This window comes from Sphaeramia orbicularis, chromosome 3 (assembly GCF_902148855.1).
Source record: "Sphaeramia orbicularis chromosome 3, fSphaOr1.1, whole genome shotgun sequence".
Taxonomy (NCBI): domain Eukaryota; kingdom Metazoa; phylum Chordata; class Actinopteri; order Kurtiformes; family Apogonidae; genus Sphaeramia; species Sphaeramia orbicularis.
In genome coordinates this window covers 25,101,284-25,126,760 of record NC_043959.1, presented here as the reverse complement: position 1 = coordinate 25,126,760, position 25,477 = coordinate 25,101,284, and the positions used below count along the sequence as shown (strand labels likewise).

The window sequence follows — 25,477 nt, the reverse complement described above, 5'->3', positions numbered from 1 at the left end:
AAGAGTGATGCAAGAAAAATATTTTATTCATAGTAATTGAAACCTTAAAACATGCCATTTAAGAAATGATGGAATTTTCATTTTTTAAAAATTACAGGGTGATCCAAAAAAATGGGAATTTTTGAAGTGCGTATTGGCAGACATGAGCAAGTGGCAGCACTGCGAGACAGTGACCTTGAGCAAGTAAACACATCCCCATTTTAGTAACCATTGGCGGCTGTGCGAGAATTGTTCGGTAACCATGTGATCTCAAGATTCGGTAACATTCCCTGGCCCCCTAGATCGCCAGATTTGTCCGTTTGTGATTTTTTCTTGTGGGGCTATCTCAAGAGTAAAGTGTACACGACTCGACCAAGAACTCTGGATGAGTTAAAACAGAGAATTCAGGATGAAATTCACAGTATCCCAGCTGAGATGTTGCAGCGGCCAGTGAGGAATCTCAACAGCAGATTTCAAGAATGCATTCGTACAGGAGGACGCCATCTACAGGAAGTAATTTTTAAAAAAATGAAAATTCCATCATTGTTTCTTAAATGGCATGTTTTAAGGTTTCAATTACTATGAATAAAATATTTTTCTTCCATCACTCTTGGTTTTATTGGATTGTTAAAAAGTTCCCGTTTTTTTGTGTCACCCTGTATATGTGTAAGTTTCGTTTTTGTTTTTTTTTTCCATGATTTCTTACTATCTGTTTATTTCTAAGGACTAAGTAAGATTACTTTTTGTTGCATACTTGAAAAAACGTTAAAAAAAAAAAAGAAAAACAAAAAAATCCAAGTCCATACATGATGTTCTATCAGTGCTCAATAGTAACTATATTGATATCTATAACCAGTTTCATGTTATTAGCATCAGAATATGGACCATTATAAGTAAAGGCACATTTTGAATAATTTAAGACATTTAAGAAAAACAATTAAAAAAATCGCGATTTCTCAAAACTCTGAACAAACTTTATAGACATTATCCCAAGGAAGGAACATTAAAAAAAAAAAGTGAAATTAATACGACCAGTAGTTTCATTGGAGAAGATGTAGTATTGTCCAATTACCTGGTCACTGACCCTGTGCAGCACACACCAGTCTAAGATGACACATTATCGTCCAAAACTAGGTTACATCTCTAGGACAATGGTGGAGTGCAAAGCTTACGGCTGCACAAACAACAAGCTTGAACATGTGCTTTCCACTCAATCTCACTCACTGACTGCTGCTTGTTTACTCACACTCCACCAGATGGAATCAACAATCATACGTCACTTACAGCCGGCAATGTCTGCTCCCCCGTCTTAATAAATGTAAAATTATCTTTTTCTTTTCGCAGTTTAAAGGCTGAAAACCTACCTGTCGTCTCCAATTTTGCGATTTACTGCACATTCACTGCATATATAAGTCACACTGAACCCTTTTCTCTATGCAGCTGTATGCACTAATAGATAAGAACAGCTTTATTTACCCAGGACGTTTCCACATGGCACCTCCTCCAGCTCCTCCAGCTCTCGGCCCATTAGGAGGTACAGGTTTCCCATGGTGCAACAGGACAGGTGGGGCACTTCAGGAACAGAGTCTGTCGCAGTGCAACCCTCCGGCAGCTGCCACAAGAAATACAGAGGATGAGAACCCAGACCGGCTGACACTTCACTCACTTTTTGACTTTGAATAAACAAAAAAAAACAACTTATTTAATGTATTAGAGCCAAGTTATTTCAGTTCAGGGACCACATACTGGCCAAAGTGGCATAACATATCAATGGCCAAAAAACAAAACCTCCTATCTGCCAATTTTTAGATTTTGAATTTTGGCATTAAATGGTGAGAACAAGGGTGACTCCACATTTTCAGTCTATCTGCAAGATAATCCCGCCCTTTCTTATGACATGAAGGTCACCTGACAACAACAACAAGACCATACTATAATAAAACTAAACCATCAATCAATCATTCATTCATTCATTTTCTGAACCCGCTTTATCCTCACTAGGGTCACGGGGGTCGCTTGGAGCCTGTCCCAGCTACATAGGGGCGAAGGTGGGGTACACCCTGGACATTTCGCCAGTTCATCGCAGGGCTCAATCAATCAATCAATCAATCAAATTTTATTCACATAGCATCAAATCATAACAAAAGTTATCTCATGACACTTTACATATAGAGCTGGTCAAAACCACACTCCAAGCCAATTCACAGAAACCCAACAGAATCCTCCAGGATACACGTTTTTTTTTGTTTCCTGAAAAAAGTGATTTTTTCAGATAGGAGGTTTTGTATTTTGGCCATCGAACAGTAAATAATGACAAATCCTATTTTGTCTCTTTGTTGTAGTACAAAAAAGGAACATTTTACATTTTACATTACATACAAACAAACCCTAAACAAAATATATGAATAACATGAACATCTATGAACAGCAAGAGAAACTAGCGCATTAGGCTCTACGCACAGCCTCGGTACTTCCTGAACTTAAACCATCTTATTTCCTGTCTGTCATTATTAGACGCACTGATTAATCCAGCTGTGTCTGACCACTGTAGTCCCAACAAGAAGTAGCAGAAACACCTGGATTAATCTGTGCGTCCAGTAATGAAAAACAGGAAATAAAGGAGTTGTCTTAAGTTCAGGAAGTACTGGGGCTGCACATGAGCTCTACATGTGGTAGTTTTTATGCTGTTGTGTATTCATACATGCTGTACTGCATTTGTCCAGCAGTCACCACCAAAGCGTTCTGGCCATAGCAACGTGATTATAAGGCTATTGTATTCCAAAATTACTAAAATCTCCCAAAATATTGGTCCTATCAACTTGCCGTTTTCTCAAGTTTATTCCTTGTCCAAAAATACATAAGTATGACAAACTGCAGCAGTCAGCTCTGTACGGATTTTGTGTGAACACATATAAACGCACACACACACGCACGCAGAGGCCACTTGACTTTTATAATCTAGATCAGGGGTGGGCAATTAATTTTCCTGTGGGGCCACATGAGAAACTTTGACAGTTATTAAGGGCCGCATCAATTCACTTGCAGCTCTGCTCAATATATATCTCTATAAAAACAGTAAATAAAACAGTACAATGATACAATGAAAATGTGGAGCACAGAATACAACTAGAAGCACTCGGAGAGCGCAGACCTCCACCAAGGCTGATCAGTGGCGCCCCCCGTGGGCCCCCCCACCCCCGATCACCACCAAAATTTAATCATTTCTTCCTTATCCCATTTCCAACAAACCCTGAAAATTTCATCCAAATCTGTTCATAACTTTTTGAGTTATGTTGCACACTAACGGACAGACAAACAAACAAACAAACAAACAAACAAACAAACAAACAAACCCTGGCAAAAACATAACCTCCTTGGCGGAGGTAACTATCTAATGAATATTCACAAAAAGATTTTCAAAAATGTGCAAAACCAGCTCCATGTTAACTTTACATGAAAAACCATAGATGCAGCTTTTTTTGTTTGCAAATGTCAGTTCTTTTTCTGACTTCAGTGAAGAAATACTTAGAAGTCCATGTCTTGTTAAACTCTCTGCATTCTTAATCGATCTTTCTCTGTTTTTTCTGGCATTAGCTGACATCTTAATGGGCTGAAACTGACCAACAAAACAATAAGCTTTATCATAAACATAAGCTTCATGCTGAGAATGGAAAGTATGTGCAAAAACACACTAATTTAGCAGATCCTACTAAATAAAAGCTGTGCCACTGCATTGGGTGCATCTATTACCCTGATAAATATTTGTATTGACTTTTAATTTGCCAGTGACCTCATGCGGGCCAGTCAGGGTCAGCCATCGGGCCGCATGTGGCCCGCGGGCCTTACTTTGCCCAGGTCTGATCTAGATGATAAATCCAATTTATTCTCTTTGTTTTAGTACAAAACGGAATATTGTACATTACATACAAACAATCCCTAAACAAAATATGTGAATTTAATGAACATCTATGAACAACCTAAAATTTCTTAAGAAAAACTAGCGCGTTGAACCGTGGGGATCCACAGGTTCTAGATGTGGTAGTTTTTATGCTGTTGTGTATTTCTTTACATGCTGTACCGCATTTGTCCAGCAGTCACCGCCAAAGCATTCTGGGCAAAGCAACATGATTGTAAGGCTATTGTATTGCAAAATTACTAATATCTCCCAAAATGTTAGTCCTATCAACTTGCCGTTTTCACTACTGTCTTCCTTGACTAAAAATAAGTAAATGTGCCAAACTGCAGCAGTCAGCTCTTTCCGGATTTTGCGTGAATCCCGAGACACACACACATGCATGCACACAGAGGCTACTTAGCTTCTATAAAATAGTTAAGTGTGATTTTAACAATATTATGCCTGATCTTATCATTAATCAATGTGCATTACAAGTTGCAGATCGCAATGGATCAACAAAGGAACAAAACATTTAATAATAACAGGCATTTGGAACTGAAAAATGCAGCAGTTAACCATATGATCAATACAACTTGTCCAGATTCAATGACACTCTTAACTGTTAATGTCTTCTGTGTAATTTTTACACTTTGCAAATTCATCCTGTGGACTGGATTGGACCCTTTGTTGAGCCAGTTTTAGCCCACAGGCCGTATGTTTGACTCCTGTGTATTAGAAGCTCAGAGTATAAACCCATGTGATATACACACATAAAATAAAACCGAAACATTCACAGGCACATTTATGTCTGGATGAAAAGCCTTTGCAAAAACATATTTCTCCTTCCTTTGCAATTTCTGACTTTCCTTCAGGCGTGGTAACTTTCTTTTCATACCTATCAGTGGAATTTAAAAGCACGGTCAAAATGATTTCAGAGTAGAATCCAAATAACAAAACAAAGAAATAGATGATTAGTGTTGCAGCCCTGTGCGCCGTGTACGCCTGTTGCCTCGGTGATGATTGTATCACAGATTAAATAAGTTAGAACCGAGTCATTGGAGACAATTGGAAAAAAAAAACAAAACACATTTCTCTTTCTAAATTAAGAGGCAGAGGATGAAAAATCATTTACTGAATAGCATACGAATCCCTCACAGTATGAAAGTGGAATACTAACTTGAGCAAAAAAAAAAAAAAGAAAAAAGCAACCAGTAGAACTGATGTACATGGAACACTGAGCTACTAACAAAGTCTGAAAGACTAGCATTCATGATTCACATTCAATTTGTATTTTGTAAATTAAATAAATAAATTCAGATTCAGGATCAATACAAACCTGCAGCACAGTTTAGTTTGAATGGTCAGACTTTGTGAAAACAGTCCCATTCAACTCATACAAAGACATGTGAGAATGTAAATAATGATAGAAGTGCACACCACTGCTTGTCATTTCATTCACTTTCAAATATAAATAAATAAATATTTAGAGCTACTGGGAGGGGTTTTAAGTGGCTGTTCTGAAGCCTCAAGGTTGTGTTTTGTTGCACCTTTGAATCAAAAGTGGCTGTATTTGGAAAAAAAAAAAGTGGGTTCTACCTCTAAATTTCTAAAATATTTTTCATGCTCTGACTGTAAATAATAATTTTCTACCACAACTAACCATCTACTTTCATCACATCTTACTTTGAAGGAAATATTGATGTTTATAAACTATATGGACATAAATATTGGGACACATAATGGCTACAGCTGTTAGATGTCCTGTTCATAAAGGATTTGAGAAACAAACGTCAATATTTCCTGAAAGTTTAATGGGATATTTTTCTTCCTAAGTGAGATGTGAAGAAAATAGATGGTTAGTTTTGGTAGAAAATTATTATTTATAGTCAAAGAACAAAAAATATTTTACAAATTTAGAGGTATTTGAAATCATAGTCATGGATACAAAAAAACAAAACAAAAAAACCCCAGAATCAATGTTTAGAGAAATTCACCCTTTTATGACTGCCATTATAAAAGGCCACCTAGGTGTCTCCATGTTTTCTTTGCAATATAAGTGTCAGAATTTTTTGTTTTTTTTGCCAATTATTTGGCACCTTTGTTTTCAGGAAGAACTTAACTTTCAATATCTGTCCATTAATTATCATTATGATAAATAATAAATGCATAAAACAGTGTACTTTAGTAAAAAAATAAAAAAAAAACAGAGTTGAAGTTTTTAGTATATTTATTATCAGACACAACTGTAAATGTCAATAACGAAACTTTTTGAGATTGCAAAAATAAACTTTCAACTATTTTACACCTGCTCAAACATGCTTTTTGGTCTTGAACATTCAGTATCCGTATGAGGGCTTCCAAACAGTCTAAAAAATGCCTGTGTGGAAGTCTCTGTCACAAGTAGAAAGGAACTGTTTCAGAGTCCCACATTGCTGCCATACAGTGTTATATACTGCCAGAAGCTCAGGATCTCAGCTTTCAAATGCCATTTCAATTTTGTGGATACCGCAAATGGTTCAGGAGTTACATTAATTTGAATGCTGTAAAGTGCAAAATGCAGCGCGGGAGAGATTACCGTTGTTAGAGAGTTCAATAAAAACCACCTCTGAGGCATTTTGGACACAAAGATAACAATTTAAACCAAACTAACCAATGCAATGATATTTATCCCAATATTTATATTATAAAAGCCAAGTGACCTCTGTGTGTGTGCATGCATGTATATATATTAGCTTTATAACTGAAAAACTGGACAGAGCCTTTGCCTTTTGGAGTCAAGGATCAGAGGGGTGAAAACTGCACATTGATCCGACCAATACTTTCGGAGTTATTATATTTTAAAATTACAATGGGTTTACAGGCGGCCAGTGGACAAGTCCATTCACAGCCACAAGCGGGGGTGGGGGGCTGGATCCAGATCAACGGAAACACAGGGACAGACAGGACCGGGTCCGGCTATGATCATACACTAACAAGGTCGGTCTAGTTCTTACTCTGGCCTGGTTCCACTCTGTCAGTCAGACCTGGCCCGCTAACGTCCCCCTCCGGACCCCGAACCCCCCCCCACCGTAACACAGTGACAAACCTTTGTGCACCGACTACAATCAGATGAACCAGAGTTCGGATCCACACACAGGACTGGGAGTGAGTCCCAATAAACCGTCATGTTCAGTCCTGTGTAAAAGTCTCTGGTCCACGTCCGTGTCAATAGTAAAGTAAATGAGGGCAGTTTTTTTTCTTCCTAATCTGTGTGTTACACCAATAAGATGAGTTGAGTCATCAAGTAACGTGAATGTGAAAAAGTCAAACAGTAACATTACTGTAAAGCCCATTCCACAATATATTTAACATCACTCTAACTGCATTCTTTTCAGTTACTTGGTATTTCAATACATAACAAAATGAGGGTCATTATATTTCTTCCTAATCTGCATGTTTCACCACTAAGCGTATACAAACTTTGCATAACTTCGGACCAACTTCTACAAAAACTCTGCTCCCCATTTTATCAACTCTACTGCTTCTAGAACCCATGGATTCCCACAGGTCAACGCGCTAGTCAGTCCCTCCAGGATTTCGCGATGTTGCGATCGCAACTATTAACGCAAGTTCAGCCAATCACCGCAAATTCTGTGCGGCACTGCAATTTCGTCCAATCACCGCAAATTTTCCGCAAATTTGACCAATCACCTTAGCCCCGTATCTCCCACCCCCCTCTACGTGACATGTACGTCATCACGTTCACTTCCTTGTTGACGTTTGAGAAGATGAAGACATGTGTGATGCATAACGCCCACATTTACCGACAAATTTCACTGCCAAAGTTCGTGCAAGCCAGTTTCCAGATGTGTTACACAAAAGTGGAAGTATACCGTTCTGTGGTGGAACACAAATGAAAGCGGCCGCTCCACAGACACTTTTCAACCACAAAACATGCAGGAGAATGACTGAAACTGGAAGAGGAAAGACCAGACAAGTCCCAATGACAGAGGCTGTTGGATCCAGAACAACAGCAGGAGCTGAAAGGGACAAAGTTAGTGCAGATCTACTCTATAAGGCAATAGAAGAGAAGAAGAAAGAACCTGTGGAGGCATGCTTTCCTTTTTCTGTATTGTGTGCGCGTGTGTGTGTGAGGGAGTGCGAGTGCAAGTCTGTGTGTGGAGTTAAAAAACAAGCTCACAAACGAAAATAGTCATTAAACTTGGTGTTAATATTAATGTTTACTCTTATGTGTTAGATAGAAAGTAACCCAAGTTTGGCTGCCCTGTGTGTGTGTGTGTGTGTGTGTGTGTGTGTGTGTGTGTATGTGTAACCCATCTAACCCTAACCCTAAATATACTACCATATCATTAAGGAAGCAAAAGTCATGTGTTGTGTTGTATAAATGTGAGATGGAGGTGGGATTTAATCAGTTTTCTTCTTCCCACTCCTTTTTGAGCAGTACAGATTGAATTTATTTTGTTTTTACTAGTGTACATGGTAATTATTTTGTCTTGATCATCTTTATTTATTATCATTCTCTGGTGCCCTTTGTCAGCTGTCTTTCTTGTCACCTGCCTAGGGACTACAGATAGAAATTAGCACTGCTGCTACAATCTGGCATATTTACAGTTGCAATTGTTGTAGATGTTCATTAATATGCACTGTCCCTATTAAATAAATAAATAAAATAAATAAATAAATAAATTAATTAATTAATGTATTTGCTCTGATATTAGTTCCTTGTACACAAAAAATGTTTAATTTTTTCTTCTGCTCAAAACAAATAAATGAATGAATGAAAAAAAAGCCTGTTTTGTTTAAAATCATTGCTTCCTGGTGCTTTTTAAGGCTAAAAACTCAAAAAGACTGTTCTAGGTAATTTGTAAATGCCCATGTTCCAATGACTAATAAAAGAAGCCTCAAATCATCGCAACTTTAATCGCAATTTTTTGGAAAAGCTGCCGCAAAATCAGGCATTTTAGGCTGCAACAATCACAAAAAAAGCCTGCGAAATCCTGGAGGGACTGGCTAGTGAATCTATATTATGACATTTGTCATTATTGTTTTGTATCTGAAACCCCTGTTAGAAAAGAAACACCTGAATTCAACGTGTCCCAATACTTTTGTCTTTATCCGTAGTGTCGATCTAGTAGACGCAATAATACCAGTGCAGAGCTTTAACAAGGTTTAGATATTACTGTCGCTGATGTAAAGAAAATGACGTAAACATGACGATCATGTGGTTCAAAGATCAACTGGAAGTCTATCTCCTACAGCAGTGATACAGTCCAGACAATGTGACCATCTACAGGACTATTTACTAGGCCTGTACCGGTACACAAAATTTTCGGGTCGGTACGTTTTCGGTTCTGAAAGCCACGTTTTTGGGTTTTTTTTTCAGTTTGGTACGGGAAGAAAGAAAACCCCTCAAAATGTCTTTAATGCATTTATGAATTTTTGAACATTCTTCTACCAATTTTTGGAGACAATAGAATATAGAAAAACAGGAATAATATAATTCTGCTGCTATAAATCAAACAGAAAATAAAATATTATGATAACTTTTTGTTGCGATCTGGCGCTATATAAATACAATTTGATTGATTGAGTGATTTAATTGGTTTTCCCCTGTAAGTCGCTTTGGAAAAAAGCGTCTGCCAAATGCATAAACATAAACATATCACTAAATGTATTTTAAACATTAGTATTGCACTTTTCCCTGAAAGGGAATTTTGAACAAACAACAAAAATCTAATCACAGTTCTGTCAGTTCACATTCTGCATTAAAACAACAACAAAAAAAATTCCACATGAAGTGCAACATTAAGAAGAGAGTAAACTGGTATTCTGTTTAAACAAACTGAAGAGCAACTTTGACAAATAAATTAAACTAATTATTATTTATTTTAGGACAGATAAACTGCTTAGGCCACTTTGTGTACTTTGTGTGTGTGTGTGTGTGTGTGTGCGCGTGTGCAGGGTGCGATTTGTCAAAAACACGGGGGGGGGGATTTCCTTTTTTTTTTTGTTCAGAGCCGGGGGGGGGGGGGGGGGGGGGGGTATGTGGGGGTTCAGTCCATAACTAACGTAATAACTAACGCTGGTGTGAAACAAAAGTGAAACTTCACATCCTTTCAACTCCTTTACAACTTCCAACTCCCAGGTTCTATTCCTCTATTATACAGCGTGTGTGTGTGTGTGTGTGTGTGTGTGCGTGTGTGACAGAGAGAAAGAGACAGACAGAGCTAGTGTCAGTGTTTTAGAACTACCGTAGTTCCTAGGGGCCAAACAGTGTCCGTCTTATCAGCGTCTCTCACCTCATTGTTGTCTTTTACCTGAACCTGAACTGATCCCAAACTGGACTATACTGATGGTGGAGGGTCTTCAGTCTCTTCCCTTTAGGTTCACATCACATTTGTTGTTTTTTTTTAAACCTTATGGAAGCAGCTATTTCATATTTCGAGTCGTTGTGCACTAGTTCCATATGTCCGTGTAGAACTTGCGCGGATTTAAAGTTCCGCATCGAACGACGTCTTTCGTTCCTTTTCGTTTTTCTCAACATACTGTGCCGTTTCGGTACAGCTGTGTACCGAACCGAACAGGTGTGTACCGAAACGGTTCGGTTCGGTACGTGTACCGTTACAGACCTAATATTTACAGAGAAAATACACAGAAAAGGTGAAAAAGAAAAGCAGGTGCGTTAAATGGTGCCTGTGTATTTACCATGCTCAGACCCTGGGCCGGGTCATACTTTGGTCCTAGTACGAACACTCTCTGTCCACGTTTGACCACACCGCTGTAGACTCTGGCGAACGCGATGAACGTCTCCTTCTGCTGCTCGTCCTCCTCAGGCTTTGGCTCCTTCACCGTCAGACTCTCCATCCTGGCCGACACATCTAAAAAAACAACCTCTGATCATTACTATGGAGGTGTGGCTCCTAGAAAAGGGGGATAGAAACTGTAACATAAAAGTTTTACGACTCAACCAAGTGTAAAAACTCAGACTATTTTCTAAACATTCACTGACCTGATTATTTAGCACATAATTTATTTATGGAATTTATTGTGTTATTATCAGATTTTAGATGTGACACAATGAATACAAGAGCTTTATTAAATAAATTCCAAGTTTACTATTTTTCTGTTTAATAAAATTACTAACAAAAAAAAAAGATGAAATACATGTGCTTTCATATCTTTTCATGCTCCACCCACAAACACACCCACATGTTCATGCATCTAAGACCAGGAATTATATGACTTATTATGTTATGTGTCAATATGTTGTATATATTGTATTTTGTATAATAAGAATAATCATCAATTTTATTTACAATGCACTTTTCATTCAGTGAATCTCTGAGTGCTACAGCAGAATTATAATTTGTTGTAATAATTTAACCATGTTGATTAATTATGTTGAATTTCTATAGAACAATTACAGGCTGTTGAATAGTTCTTTGTTGCCCTCGGCAGGTCGGCAGGACTCCAGAACAGCTTTTATGCTAAGGCAAAAAAGAGTTTGTTCAAGGTGCTCTCTGGAAAAAGGGATTCATTAAGTAGATGACAAACAGGAAGAAAACTCCAAGGCACTCTCTTTAACCCTTTCATGCACGAATTATGAGAACCTTAATCAAGAGTGTTTTCATTTCTCTTTAATCATGAAAAAAACATGATTGAAAAACTTCTTTTGAAAAATAAATAAAATAAATCTTTAAAAAAAAATGTTTAAAAAAATGCATTTAAAAACAAAAAAGTAATAATTTAAAAAAATCTCATGAACCTATTTTTCATGAAGATGCAAAAATGTCCACTCAGCTGGACACCATGCATTTAATTTTTGAAGCGAAGAACCATGTATTTACTGATAAATTGTGTGAAAACTATAACTATTACACTCAGGGGAGATCTACACAATGTTACCAATTCATGTCAGAAAAGATATGTAATGTGTTAAAACTTTAATAAAGATATGTGCAAAAAAAACAAAACAACAAAATCCATGAATATACAAGAGAACAGCTGTAGAATAGCTGTCCACTGTAGTGACCAGTATGCATGAAAGGGTTAAGCATTAAAATACCTTTATTCTTATGGCATGGTCACATACAGACCTATATATATGGCCATGCCATAAGAATAAAGACATTTTAATGCTTAAAGAGAGTGCCTTGGAATTTTCTTCCTGTTTCTCAGATAAAGACAACAATTCAATAAAAACAAAAAAAAGTAAATAAGAAAAATAAATAATAATGAAGACAAATTTTAAAAACATATATGAATAAAAATAAATAAATAATATTAAATGAAATAAATAACAAAAAGTAAATAAATAATTACACATATCAATCCTCCAACTCAGAGGAAAAGTAAATAAATAAGATAAATAAATAATCCCTTTGATGAAAATGAGTGAACCGGGGCTGATACCTGTACCGGGTGCAGCCGTCTGGCCGTCCTGTGTCGTACTGTCGTACTTTGCCAGGTCTGCCGCTGACTGATCGGCTGCCATCCGGTCAGCATGCCTCTGTCTGGCCAGCTCCCTGCGCTGGGCGATCTCCTCCTGGGTCAACGGCCTGAAAACACACATGAACAGAGGTCAGAGTCCTGCTGACCTCCTGACAGATGTTTTCTGCATGTGACAGATGCAGGAGTACGTCCAGAGTTGGACACATGGAGACGTGGTTACAGAACTGAGGATGAGAAAATGTTGAAATAAGTGGAAGAAATAGGTCATGTATATCAAACTGTAAACTGTATCTGGAATTTAAATGGGGTCGCCTGAAATTTCTAGTAATTGATAAAAAAAAACTTACTAATAAAAAACATATAGTGAGTTGACAGAGACAATCCCAACACATAACAGACGTGACAAACTGTGAGTCTGAAACTGAAGCACTGTGGTTCTGTTTATCTGTCAAATGTTCATTGTGGTCGGTTTCAGATGCTGCAGCTCTTTCATAATTCATAGTTTGAGTTCTTGTTTGTTCAGTATTAATTTACAGCCTTGCAAATCCAAGCTGGACTGACCAAGGAAAATAAAATTCTTCCTTTGTGCAGTAATCTACACCTGGCTTTTCTGCCTCCGTCCATAACAATATACATCATATTTAGTTTTAGTTTAGTTTATTTCAAACACAAACATAATACAAAACCTATGGAAAAAAATAAAACAAAACAAAAATAAAAAATAGAATAACAGAAAAAGAAACAACTGTTGTGTCTGAAAGAGAGTGGGTAGAAGCCACTGCTTATCCAGTCCTATCCCCCGATTCCAATCCTCAGACTGTTTGTGCCTAATCACGTTATACAACATAAGATTATGATTATCCATAAACGCATACATTCACATATACATTTACATCAATTTATGTCTACATCTGTACACCAACCCACGTCTGCACCCCCATGTATGTACACACACACCATACAATATAACAACCTGGCAATCCAAATAATGATCACAGTCTTCCTTGAGCCAGACATTGTGACAAAACCATTTCTTTGTACATTGTTTTGAATTTTTGAATGTATATAGCCTAAATGTTGTCTAAAATTAACCCTTTCATGCATAGTGGTCACTGCAGTGGACAGTTATTCTCCAGCTGTTCTCTTGTACATTCATGGGTTTTTGTTATTTTTGTTATTATCAATCAATTATCAATAATTATAAAATTATTGTTATTTGTTAGACAAGAAGGGTTTTTTTTTTTTTTTTCCACGTTATCTCCATGAAGTGAGTAATTACTAGCATTAGAATATGTTAAAATGTGAGAAGACATCAGATTAGCAGCGTTAAAAATGTTTTTATTTCATTGTTTTCATATCACTTTCTGATATTGGGTTTTAAACACGTGTTTCTTTACTTCAAAAATTAAATGCATGGATATTTTTGTAACTCCATAGAAAAAAAAAAAACTCGAACACATTGTTTTTTTCATGCCAAAGGAGGAATAAAAACACTGAAGAAAAAAATCTTGACTAAGGTTCTCACAATTCATGCATGAAAGGGTTAACATTTATTTGCAACATGATATAGTAAACTATTACATGATCAATAACAAATTAATTATAGCAAAAAAAAAAATGTCTTCGTTTAAAATGTCTGGGGTCACCAGAAATTTGGGGTCACAAGCCAAAAAAGGATGGGAACCGCTGAGTTAAGGGTTCAAACCCTCAGTATGACTAAACCTTGTATACCCATCGGAGTCTACAAAACCTCAGTCTGATAACTCAGACTCATAATTGCTCATTCATTAATTTTGTGCTTTTGTTTGTTTGTTTTCTTTCCTATTATTGAGCTGATGTAAAAGTACATCTGTATCCGTATGTACCGATTTAATAATATGTCTATTGTTAGTCAGCACTTGTTCATGCTGTGACTTTACATGTAGGTCTTTATATACCGTGGATAAGCGGCACCCTGGTATTCTAATAATTACCAACTGCTTACCAGCAATTATCAAATTGCATACACACAGCCTAGCCAAAAAAGTCACAGTATTTTGTTGGTCTGCATTTTAGCTTTGATTACAGGAAAACATGCAACTCATGTAATGTCACGATAAATGTCGAAACATTTATTTCCATCCAGAGTTGTGTTAAAAGGGGTCATATTTTGCTAAACCCACTTTTATTAGTCTTTGGTTCATTTATTTGTGTATTTGGACCCTAATAGTTCATAAAGTTTGAATTTGAACCCTCCAGGTGCTGCAAAGCTATCTTTATATTCATTCCAGCAAAAATCGAGTGGATTTCTACAACCCGTTTCAATTTCTGCTTCATTTGTTACTTTTTATAACTAGTTACGTCACAACATTTGCACATATAAGGTCAAGACTTCCGACAAACATTTCTCCGAGTACGACATAATTGTTTGTCAGCAGCAGAGGTTGTAGTAAAAACTGAAAATGTGTCCAAACTTTGAGCTGATTACCTAAAATGTTCAGTTGTTGGTTGTATTAATGAACACAAGTGGTTGAACATGACAGAGCAGCACAGTCAACAACCTGAAGTGGGTAGGATCATGTGCATTTAAAGGGCCAGCGTTCACCTTTCTGGTGTCATTACTCAGAAATAGGGTTGAATATGGATCTGCGGAGTTGAATTAATGAAGAGTTCAGACCCAAGCAGAGCATTTACAGTTTATGTAGACCACAGGGAAATGTTTTGAAATGAACACTTCCCTTTAAAAAAGCAAAAAATGACTCCTTTACTGTTTAACACAGATCTTGCATTAATGGTGGAGAGCTGGACTAAAGTGTAAAATGTTCTCCATCACATCCCAAAGATGTGGACAGGTGGTGTCCAGTCCATGTGTTAAATAATGTCTCCTGTTCCTGAACCACTCTTTAACAATGATGAATCCTGGTGTCGTCGTGTTGGAATATGTCATTATCATCAGCGAAGAAAAAACTCCCCTGATATTCATTCAGGTCATTCAGTTTATTCAGGTTCAGATGAGCTCATTTTATGGACACATAACATTATGAACCTAGACCTGAATAACTGGATCAACCCCAGATCAGAACACCGCCCCCACAGGCTTAGACTGTAAGCACTAGGCATGATGGGTAATCACTTCAACACTTTGTAGCATGGTTAGTGTGGACTCATCAGACCACATGACCTTTTTCCATTGCTTGACATCCATTTATACAATAGATTTATAAATGTTCCACTAGACAGAACCTGTAAAGGGAATGCATTATAATGTGCAGACGGTGTTTTTGAAGCAGATCTTTTATCTCTCAAACAAACACTCCTTTTAACCCTGTAAAGCCTGAACCATTAAGTCATTGACAGAAAATTCCAGTTCTTTGAAACTGGAGCCTTTATTGGTCCTTCTGAACCAACAATTTTTTTTTTTTTCAAATATCAGTTTCCGTGTATGAGTTTCAATTTTGTATCACATTTGATACATTGGGTCTCAATGCTCAAATATTATTCTTTTTGAACAAACAAAAACATAACATAACAAAGATGTCTAACAAATTGGTAATTCCTTTTCAAAATTGTCAAAGTTCTGCCTCCTTCCTCATTAATGACAGTCTTGTAGTGTCACTGGAAAGGTCTCTGGTGAATGAATTCCTCCCCCTGGTGGATTATCTGTGTATTGCATGTATCTAATTGTATATATCAGGTTTTTCAATTAAAAAAAATATCACACTGATCATGTAGGGGGCTTCAAAACTCATGTATCAAATATGATACATTTGGTGTCATAGGGTAAAGTTTAACCGATTCTCTCATTAATTCTCAGTTTCACATTTTGACCCAAGACTGTATCTTGGAAACTACAGCCAACTGGCATTTTTGACTTAATTTTTCTTCATTAGTGACTCAATCTTGGCAAAGTTTCACTACTTTTATTCTGTAGGTATTTTACTTATAGACCAGTGTAAGCTTTGTAAGACTTCATCTGTATGTATACTTTACATGGCATACATTTTTATTCTTCTGTCCTTTCTCAAATTTGACCACATTCTACTTGCTCAAGGGTTATGATTTCACTTAAAGGATTCTGGTTAGGGGGGTTAAGAAAAGGAATAAAAAAAGTAGAATGTGGACCAACGTTTGTACATTTATGAACATGCATGTTGTTCAGTTTCTTCCCCACATTCTGTCTGATCACTGGGATATTGTATGAAGCCTGAACTCTTTGCCTTTGTCTATAATGCCGGCTCGACTCAGCTTGGCTCGGCTCGACTCGGGTACCAGGTCCTATTCCTGGAGGCCGTTTCCATTCCAGGATACTACCCACTTTACGGTACCTGGACGTCATAGCGATGCGGCACGTTACTTCCGTGTTGTCTGCTCAGAGAGTTGCTGATAAACTCGCTCATTGCGTGTTGTCTCGTCAAACTTGTGCTGAATTTTTACATCTGAACCTCCTCGACAAACAATGGTGTAGTTTTGTGAGCTGTTATGTGGATTAACCTACCGCTATATTTACTGTAAACTTCCGCATGTTTTTTGTAAAACAGAGACAACTCACTGACCAATCAGTGGTCTGCACTGTTTACACGTCACGTTTCAGTATCTGTTCCCCAGTCCTGGAACCTCAACGGAGGTGATACCAAAAAACTGGTACCGGGTACCAGATTCCAGGTCCTTTTTCGTAATGGAAACGAAAAAAGGCCGAGTCAAGTCAAGTTGAGCCGAGCCGATACCACATAGTGGAAACGCGGCATTAAAGACTCACTGCTGCTGCACCAGAACTGAACACCAGACCACTGATTATCATTGAAACTTTAGTTAGATTTTTTTTTTTGTCCTTTTCATGTCACGACTGCAACATACTTTCCAAATATTTCCCAAATTTTTGTACATCATTTTCAGTGAAAAAATGGACCAGAGTCAGTCACCATAGTCTATACCACTGACAGGAACATGTTTTGTGGTTGTGGTTGTGTGTAGACAGGCTTTATCACAGCCGTTAACATTATGGTCTAAAAGTAATAATTAGTGGAAAGGCTAATGAAGCATTATCAGTGATTAATTACTTGACATCTAATCTGTCATTTAGGGAATAATCCACTTGTTTCTGTAGCTGTCACCACATTAAGTTATTTACTGTTGTGGCATTGCACAGCTTTTATCAACAAACAGTTAAATGTATGCATTTAAATAACCCATACGGTTTTTACACAGTGTTATTTTTCTACAGTCTTCTGCAACTTTAGGCGTTTGCTACTAAACTGATTTTATTGTTTCTGTAACAGTGACAATAAAGTCCTATTCTATTCGATTCTAATCTATAATGCATCTATTTAATACACATTTCCCACTTTGTATCCCAGATAAAAATCCCCTTCCTTCCTGTATATATCCTTTATTACCTGTATATATCCTTATATGCTGCAAATATTTATTTTATCTGTAGTATAGAGTTGGCTCTTTGTATATTTTGGTATTTCTTTGCAGTGTGCTTCTATGAAACTGGTCCCTAAAAACAGGACTAAAAATTCCAACCAGATGTAGACTCATGCTATGAAGCAAGTTTGGAAGCACTCTGGGTCTATTTTAAAAATAAATATTTTCTGAGATAAAAGAGAAACTATTGTTCAGACGAAACACATTTTTATATTATTTTTATACAAAAATCTACATATAACCTGGTAAAAAGGGCACGAAAATTACGTGTTACTATTTTTAAAATATATTTTTATTCTCTCACAGGTACATTTTGGGAATTGAATTAATTATGAAAGGCAGAAATGACCGCTATTGCAAAATCACTCATGATTTATTTGTGTTTAAATGGGCAGGTTCTGTGTGTAACACAAGTGGACACGATGGGTTACACACAAAACCCGGAATGAGACTGAGATTCACAAACAACCCACATGTCTGGATTAGAAAAACCACTAGGATCATCAAATTTAACACAGTGTCTTTATTTACAGTGGTATATAAGACCATTTACAGCCATGTTTTCATGATCAAATGGACTAACACCTAGGTAGCTTTTCCTGTCCCAATTTTGGTCCTATTTTTGGCCCCAGTATTTTATTAAAAATTCATTAATTTTGGGATGGCTCAGAGCAAGAGTAAATGTATATATTTTTTTGCATTTATCTGAGGTCATCATTAGGTACATCCTCGGGGGAAATATATCTAAATTTACCTTTACCTTTTATTATTGGGTCTAAAAAGATGGTTGAGTGCCAGATACCAAAATGAACCCAGTTTCACAGAAGCACCCATATTGTAAATATTTTCAGTATAATTTTGTGTGATATTTTTGTACAGTCTTTTTTGCACTTCAAGTGTTTTTGCTGCTAAACTGATTTTAATTTTTCCTGTAACAGTGACAATAAAGATCGATTCTAATCTAATCGAATCTAATCGAATCTAATCTGATCTAATCTAATCTAATCTAATCTAATCTAATCTAATTTAATCCACCGTATTTTATTGCATTGTCTTGTCTTGTATTCTATTCTATTGTGCAGTGGACTACACCTGAAACACTGCGCCTGCTGCTCTGTCTGGAAACCATTTCTAAAGCTCTGTTTGGTAAACACCCGGGAAGCAGCGAGCTCTGAATTCCCTGGATAAGGTCCGTAGAGGGGTGTGTGTGTGTGTGTGTGTGTGTGTGTGTGGGGGGGGGGTGAGCTGTGAAACCAGAACACAATTATCCCCACATGAGTTTTGCTACATGACCTGTGTTTTTGTGAGTATGCGGTGCGGTAGTGTGTGCATGTTGTGCAGTGTGTACGTGCAGCCTCTTCAAAAAGACCACAGTGACTATAGCAACACAGCTGCTCACAATAGGCCTGAGTGACGGCATCCAGCGCAGAGTTCAGCTCCATCATGACAAACCACTTAAAAAAGCCCATAATTTGCCCTTGACAACAGCAGCAGCCCTACCGACCCACTCAGACTGATTGGGCCTTTTTTTTTTTTTTTGCATAAATTGGATATAAATGGAGTTGCAGCCTGAATTCAGAATTCTAACAGGAAACCACAAAAAGAGCAAACCCCATTAGACGTCGGCCTGGACTAAAGAACAAATAACTTCTAACCGAGACGCAGCTTCAAACTGTACGAGTCGACTCGCTCGGTGAGAGTCTCTCGTTCGGATTATTTCCTCCCAAACCAGAAAGCCAAACAAACCTGAAGCGGACAGATGTTTAAGTAAAGGTTATCAACCCAAATGTGATATTTATTTGAGCCTAGAGCTGCTCGAACACCTAAATAAACACCCCGCTGCGCAGTGCATGCTTCAACATCGGACCACAGCACAGTCACTGAGGTCAAATCAGTCGCTCATTGGTAATAATGGGAATGCCAGGAGTCGGTTGCTGGCCTCGACCGCTGCGGTTATGAAGTAATGGCTTCCAAACACTAGAGCAGGACGATGGCGACCGCAAACAGACCTTTTAACATAGTGAAAAAGGGAGGAAAAAGCTCACTGGAAAATTAAACAATGTATTGATATTAAAGCTGTCCGCAAAGCACACTTCATCGCTTTTACCGCTAAAGGAGTTTGACTGCAGATATTTTCCATCCTGGCTGGAGTGTGAGAAAATGTCACGGAGCAGTGACAGAGAAAATATTCTTTCTGACATTTCTGTGAAGACCCCATGCAGAGAGAAAGTAAGTTCAAGGCTGAATGTGTGATTCTCGAAGACAGCTGTTTAGCCGCTATTACCAGACTGGTTCGTCTTAAAGCGGAAGTCTCTGTAAAGTATATTAGACCTTAGAATGTCCGGTTTTATCAACGGGCATCAGATCCGCCAGCGTTCCACACCCACATCCACTACACCCTCTCTATACACCTAGGTTATACAGGGTGGGGAAGCAAAATTTACAATGAACATTCAGTTGTTTTTTCTCAGCAGGCACTACGTCAATTGTTTTGAAACCAAACATATATTGATGTCATAATCATACCTAACACTATTATCCATACCTTTTCTGAAACTTTTGCCCATATGAGTAATCAGGAAAGCAAACGTCAAAGAGTGTGTGATTTGCTGAATGCACTCGTCACACCAAAAGAGATTTCACAAATAGTTGGAGTGTCCATAAAGACTGTTTATAATGGAAAGAAGAGAATGACTATGAGCAAAACTATTACGAGAAAGTCTGGAAGATACTATTAAAGAAGAATGGGAGAAGTTGTCACCCGAATATTTGAGGAACACTTGCGCAAGTTTCAGGAAGCGTGTGAAGGCAGTTATTGAGAAAGAAGGAGGACACATAGAATAAAAACATTTTCTATTATGTCAATTTTCTTGTGGCAAATAAATTCTCATGACTTTCAATAAACTAATTGGTCATACACTGTCTTTCAATCCCTTTCAATCAAAATATTGTAAATTTTGCTTCCCCACCCTGTAATAGTTTTGGATTTTTCATTATAGTTTAGTTTTATTTAGTTTTGACTTTTTTCCCTCTAATTCAGTTAGTTTTAATTACTTTTTAGAGCAGGTTTGCTAGTTTTTATTAGTTTTCGTTTTTTTTTCTAAATGCTCAGTTTTAGTTTCTTTATATCTTTGATCTTCCTCGCCATCGTATTCAAACAAATCCCACACAGGACTCTGCTGCTTTGTCCCAGCTTTAGTCTGCATGTTTCCAGGTAGAGTGGATGAGAGGACGATTCTGAGCGACAAGTGATGAGAAGAGATGGACCGTGAAGTACCGTATGGTGCCGCTAGCTAAAACTGCTCAGGCAAAATAAATCAATTTCATATCAGTCGAACATTGACAAAGCTAGGCTTGCGCTAGCCTATCGCCACATTGCCATTGGCGATGCATTTTCCTGGTCAGCGAAGTTGTTTTCAACCCGTGTAGCCACAGTGGTGAAGGTATTTTACCACTTATGGTAGCGTGACATTCACAGTTAAGTGCAGCAGGTACGCTGTGGAGGAGTAATGTCAGCAGTGTGGAGATTTTTCAAAATAAATGACGGTGATAAAAGTAACGCTGACTGCAAGTAACGTTAAAGACACAGACAGATACGGACGCAGCGTTCTGTCTGTCCTCTGCGTATATTCCATCTGATTTCCAGGTGCTGGCGGATGCATAGCCAGACAGAGAATACCACCGGGGGTATGGAGAGGTGCGGACTGCCACCAGTGGAAGTGAAAACGAAACTAATCGCTCATTTCTCTTTTCTCTACCTGCTGAAGCTAAGCTGTTAAACCTTACCAGTGAAAATGCTGCAATATTAGTATCACATTAGTGTTACCTCTGTCATCTCCATGTTTGTTATTACCGACTTTCTTCTTCTTCTTCTCAAAAAAGTTTACTCTTCTTCGTGGTATTTGTCCAGTATGGTTAATTAAGAGCGGCGCCCCCTGGTGGATTAATTGAGAAACGCTCATTCTACTGGTAAATTTATTTTATATTGAATCTCATATTGAATCTCATGAACATCAGTGGTCAGAATAATTGTATTTATAAGTCTATCATTTATAGTTTTGTTATACATTAGATTAAAAATAAAAATAGTTTAGATGAAAATGTTGACTTAAGTTAATTTTTTATGATTTTTTGGTATGAAACTGAAGCCAGATTGAACATATTTTTAAGCTCAAAATGCATCAGAATGCAGGAAAAAGACTTCATTTTTCCCAAAATTTCCCGGGGGAGCTATGCTCGTCACCGTGGTCCACTACGCGCCCCACTGCAGGGACCCAGACTGGACCCAGATTGGACCCAGACTGGACCCAGACTGGACCCAGGCTGGACCCAGACTAGCTGTGGCTTTTTGTGGCTACACTCATTTCTACAAATGTAGCCACACTGGCTGTAGCTTTCATTTTCCTAGCGCAAGCACAGCAAAGACAAAAACAAAGGGAATTTTATCCATATTTTTTATATGTTTTAGTTAGTTTTGTAAGCACACAATACAGTTTCACTTAGTTATTGTTTTTTCTTTTAATTATAGTTTTTAGTTATTTCAGTTAGCAATAATGTTATTTCAATTCTACTTATGGTCATTTAGTTAGTTTTCGTTAACAATAATAACCTTGCTCTACATCCAAAGTTCACTTATTAACAGTGTTGTGCAAGTTACTTCCAAACTGTAATCCATTACAGATTACTTATTACTGTTATTTAAAAGTAATTCCTTACCTTACAACATTACTGTCTCAGAATTGTAATGCATTACATGACTTGTATTACTTTTGAGTTACATACAGACTCTTATCATAAATGGCGCATGCGCAGTAGAACCCCCCCCCCCCCCCAATATACAGTAAGAGATAGTAGAGATATGGGATACATAAATTTGCTTCCCGAAGTACATGTTGATGGATAGCTCAGTAAATAACGCTACGGTCTACAATGTTCTAATCCCAGCAGGAACGCTTGCATTTTTTTCTACATTTTACATGTTTAAAATGGGGGCGGGGCTGAGGATGCAGGTAGGTAAATCCACAATCAATAAAGTATTCTAACTAGTCATAGAAGCGTTAGCTTACCTTGTCATTGCTGATCACAGGGATCATGCTAATGTTAACTAGCTTCTGTAAAGCAGGGTTAGGGTTAGTAATGAGCATATGACCATGTGGACAATGGACTGTCTTCTGCCGTCTGCACTCATTGGCTGAACACCAACAGGAAACAGAACTTTACTGAAGCATTTTTGATTCCTTATAGTCTCACGGTCTTGCTGCTTTTTTTTTTTTTTTCATTTAAGAAATTAAATTATGGGCAAAAAGTGTTCTGCAACGCAAGCGCTATTGAACACGTACTGAGTAAAATATTACTGAAAATTGAATTGTAAAGCCGTACACTATGGCGTTACAGCAAAAAGTAATCTGTTACTGTAATGCATTACTTTTGTACTCTCAACACTGCTTATTCAGTGAAGTCATTGCATTCATTTCTCTGATCTAGCAGCTTTTAGCTTCCATTTTCACAGCAAAGCATCAGTTTATATCAGCAGTCAGAGCCATGACAGTTCATGAAATTAAACGAGTGGATCCATCTCAAACATGTCCTTAAAGTGAAGCTTTGAAAGATAATACTGAGTTTTTTCTGCAGTAAAGCTTTATGCTAATTATAACATGCACACAAAAAGACAAGAAAATGTATATGTTTTCCATTAACATCATTTTCCTTTTCCTTTACTAAAATATAACTGATACAAGCGACTAAAAATAGTGGACCTTTAAATAAAACAGTGAAAGCGGCAGATAATTTTATACAGTAAATCATCTCAGCTTGTCACGTCATAATTTTGCAGCTTTTCTGCGTTTTATACAGTCCTGTGCAAAAGTCCTCATCTAATATTGGGTTTGTTGGTTTAGTAAAGTCTTAATGACCACATATATGCATTTGTATCTGTATTAAGATCCAATCTGGATGTGTTTTATGATCTTGTGCTATTGCGTTATTGTCTGTTTCTCTGTACAACTGTTTTGTTTTTATCCTGGTGTATGTATGACATTTTATTTATTCTATTTTAAGCTTTTATGAACATTTTATTCTAAACTGTAAAGCACTTTGTGATTGTATCTGTGAAAAGTGATATATAAATGAAATGTACTTATATATGTGAAGTATGTAAAGCAGGAAAACAAAAGAAATTCAAGGAAAAAACAGCTTAACTTAACTTGCCTTTAACCCTTTTGTTCAGACAAAATGAGATTTATTGCATTAATTTTCTGATGTTTTATACCAGGTTTCATTCAATAATGTCAGATGTTTCTAATTGTTTGTGCTGCTTCTTGTCATGGAGTCGAAGGTCACACTAAATAGTGACTTTAACCGTTACAGCGCATTTAGTTTAATGTGTTTTGTCTGTTTTTTTAAGGCTGTGCACATATCTCCTGTATTTTCTTGCATGTGAAGAAAAGAGAATGAGAAATAAATATAAATATGATGTATGACCATTTCAACCCTCCAAAAAACAATAAATCTTTAAGTGGAATACGAGTTTTGCACAGTATTTCATGGTTGTAAATGTAAAACCATTAGCTTTTGATTTGTTGGTCAGACAAAACATGGGCTCTGTCTGAGACACACAAAACCGAGTCATCTAAATTAAACCAATCTAAAGCATAATTATAACTTTTAATAGTTGTTTGTTACAGTCCTGAGTTTGAGTCAGAATGAAGTCACTCATGAAAACCATTTGGAAAAGCCCAGAATCAAAGAAACACTGGTATGAGCTTTTACCAAACAGACTTTTGGGATTTGCACTGCATGTCAAGCGATGGAATCAAACCAAAACCTCAAATGTCTCAAACTACTAAGTCATCCTGACAACTACTGTGTGAAAGCAATAACAAAGACTGTGAGCTTCCTTAGGAGAGCGACAAAAATTCAGAATGTCACCGGGAGTCTGGGCTGACTGGTACAGGTGCAGCGCTACGAGCCCACCGAGCAGCTGCTTCACCGTGGGCTACAGGAACAGCGCGTCAGTGGAAAGCAAAGGCCTGTAGAGACGTCTGACAACAGCTAGAGGAACCTCACTGGTGATTCTACCGTCTCTGCAGGACATCCACCACCAGAGAGCCAATGGCGGATTCATCGCATCTTAAAACATCCACATTTTAGTCCTATTGTTCATAAGTACAGCAAAGAACTATTCACAGTAGTAGGACTTCGCACTATGTCTGCACAGGTTTCAGTCATTGTAGTATTTTGATATTTAACCCTTTAACCCTTTGGGGTCTGAGCCTATTTTGGCCGTTTTTGAGTACTTTTGATTTTGCCTTTATATACTACAGGGTGGGGAAGCAAACTTTACAATATTTTGAGGCAGGGATTGAAAGACAGTGTATGACCACTTAATTTATTGAAGGTCATGAGAATTTATTTGCCACAAGAAAATTGACATAATAGAAAATGTTTTTATTCTATGTGTCCTCCTTCTTTCTCAATAACTGCCTTCACACGCTTCCTGAAACTTGCGCAAGTGTTCCTCAAATATTTGGGTGACAACTTCTCCCATTCTTCTTTAATAGTATCTTCCAGACTTTCTCGTAATAGTTTTGCTCATAGTCATTCTCTTCTTTCCATTATAAACAGTCTTTATGGACACTCCAACTATTTTTGAAATCTCCTTTGGTGTGACGAGTGCATTCAGCAAATCACACACTCTTTGACGTTTGCTTTCCTGATTACTCATATGGGCAAAAGTTTCTGAAAAGG

At 37.4% G+C, this 25,477-nt stretch overlaps 1 protein-coding gene across 1 annotated transcript in view; it reads right to left on the bottom strand.

Moving 5' to 3' along the window:
- The window catches only part of efl1 (elongation factor like GTPase 1), a 318,909-nt gene that overhangs the window by 204,739 nt on the left and 88,693 nt on the right, over nt 1-25,477 (bottom strand). The window contains 3 exon segments of the mRNA XM_030126047.1: nt 1,456-1,591; nt 10,580-10,752; nt 12,287-12,432. Of these exon segments, the coding sequence (XP_029981907.1) occupies nt 1,456-1,591; nt 10,580-10,752; nt 12,287-12,432 (455 nt within the window).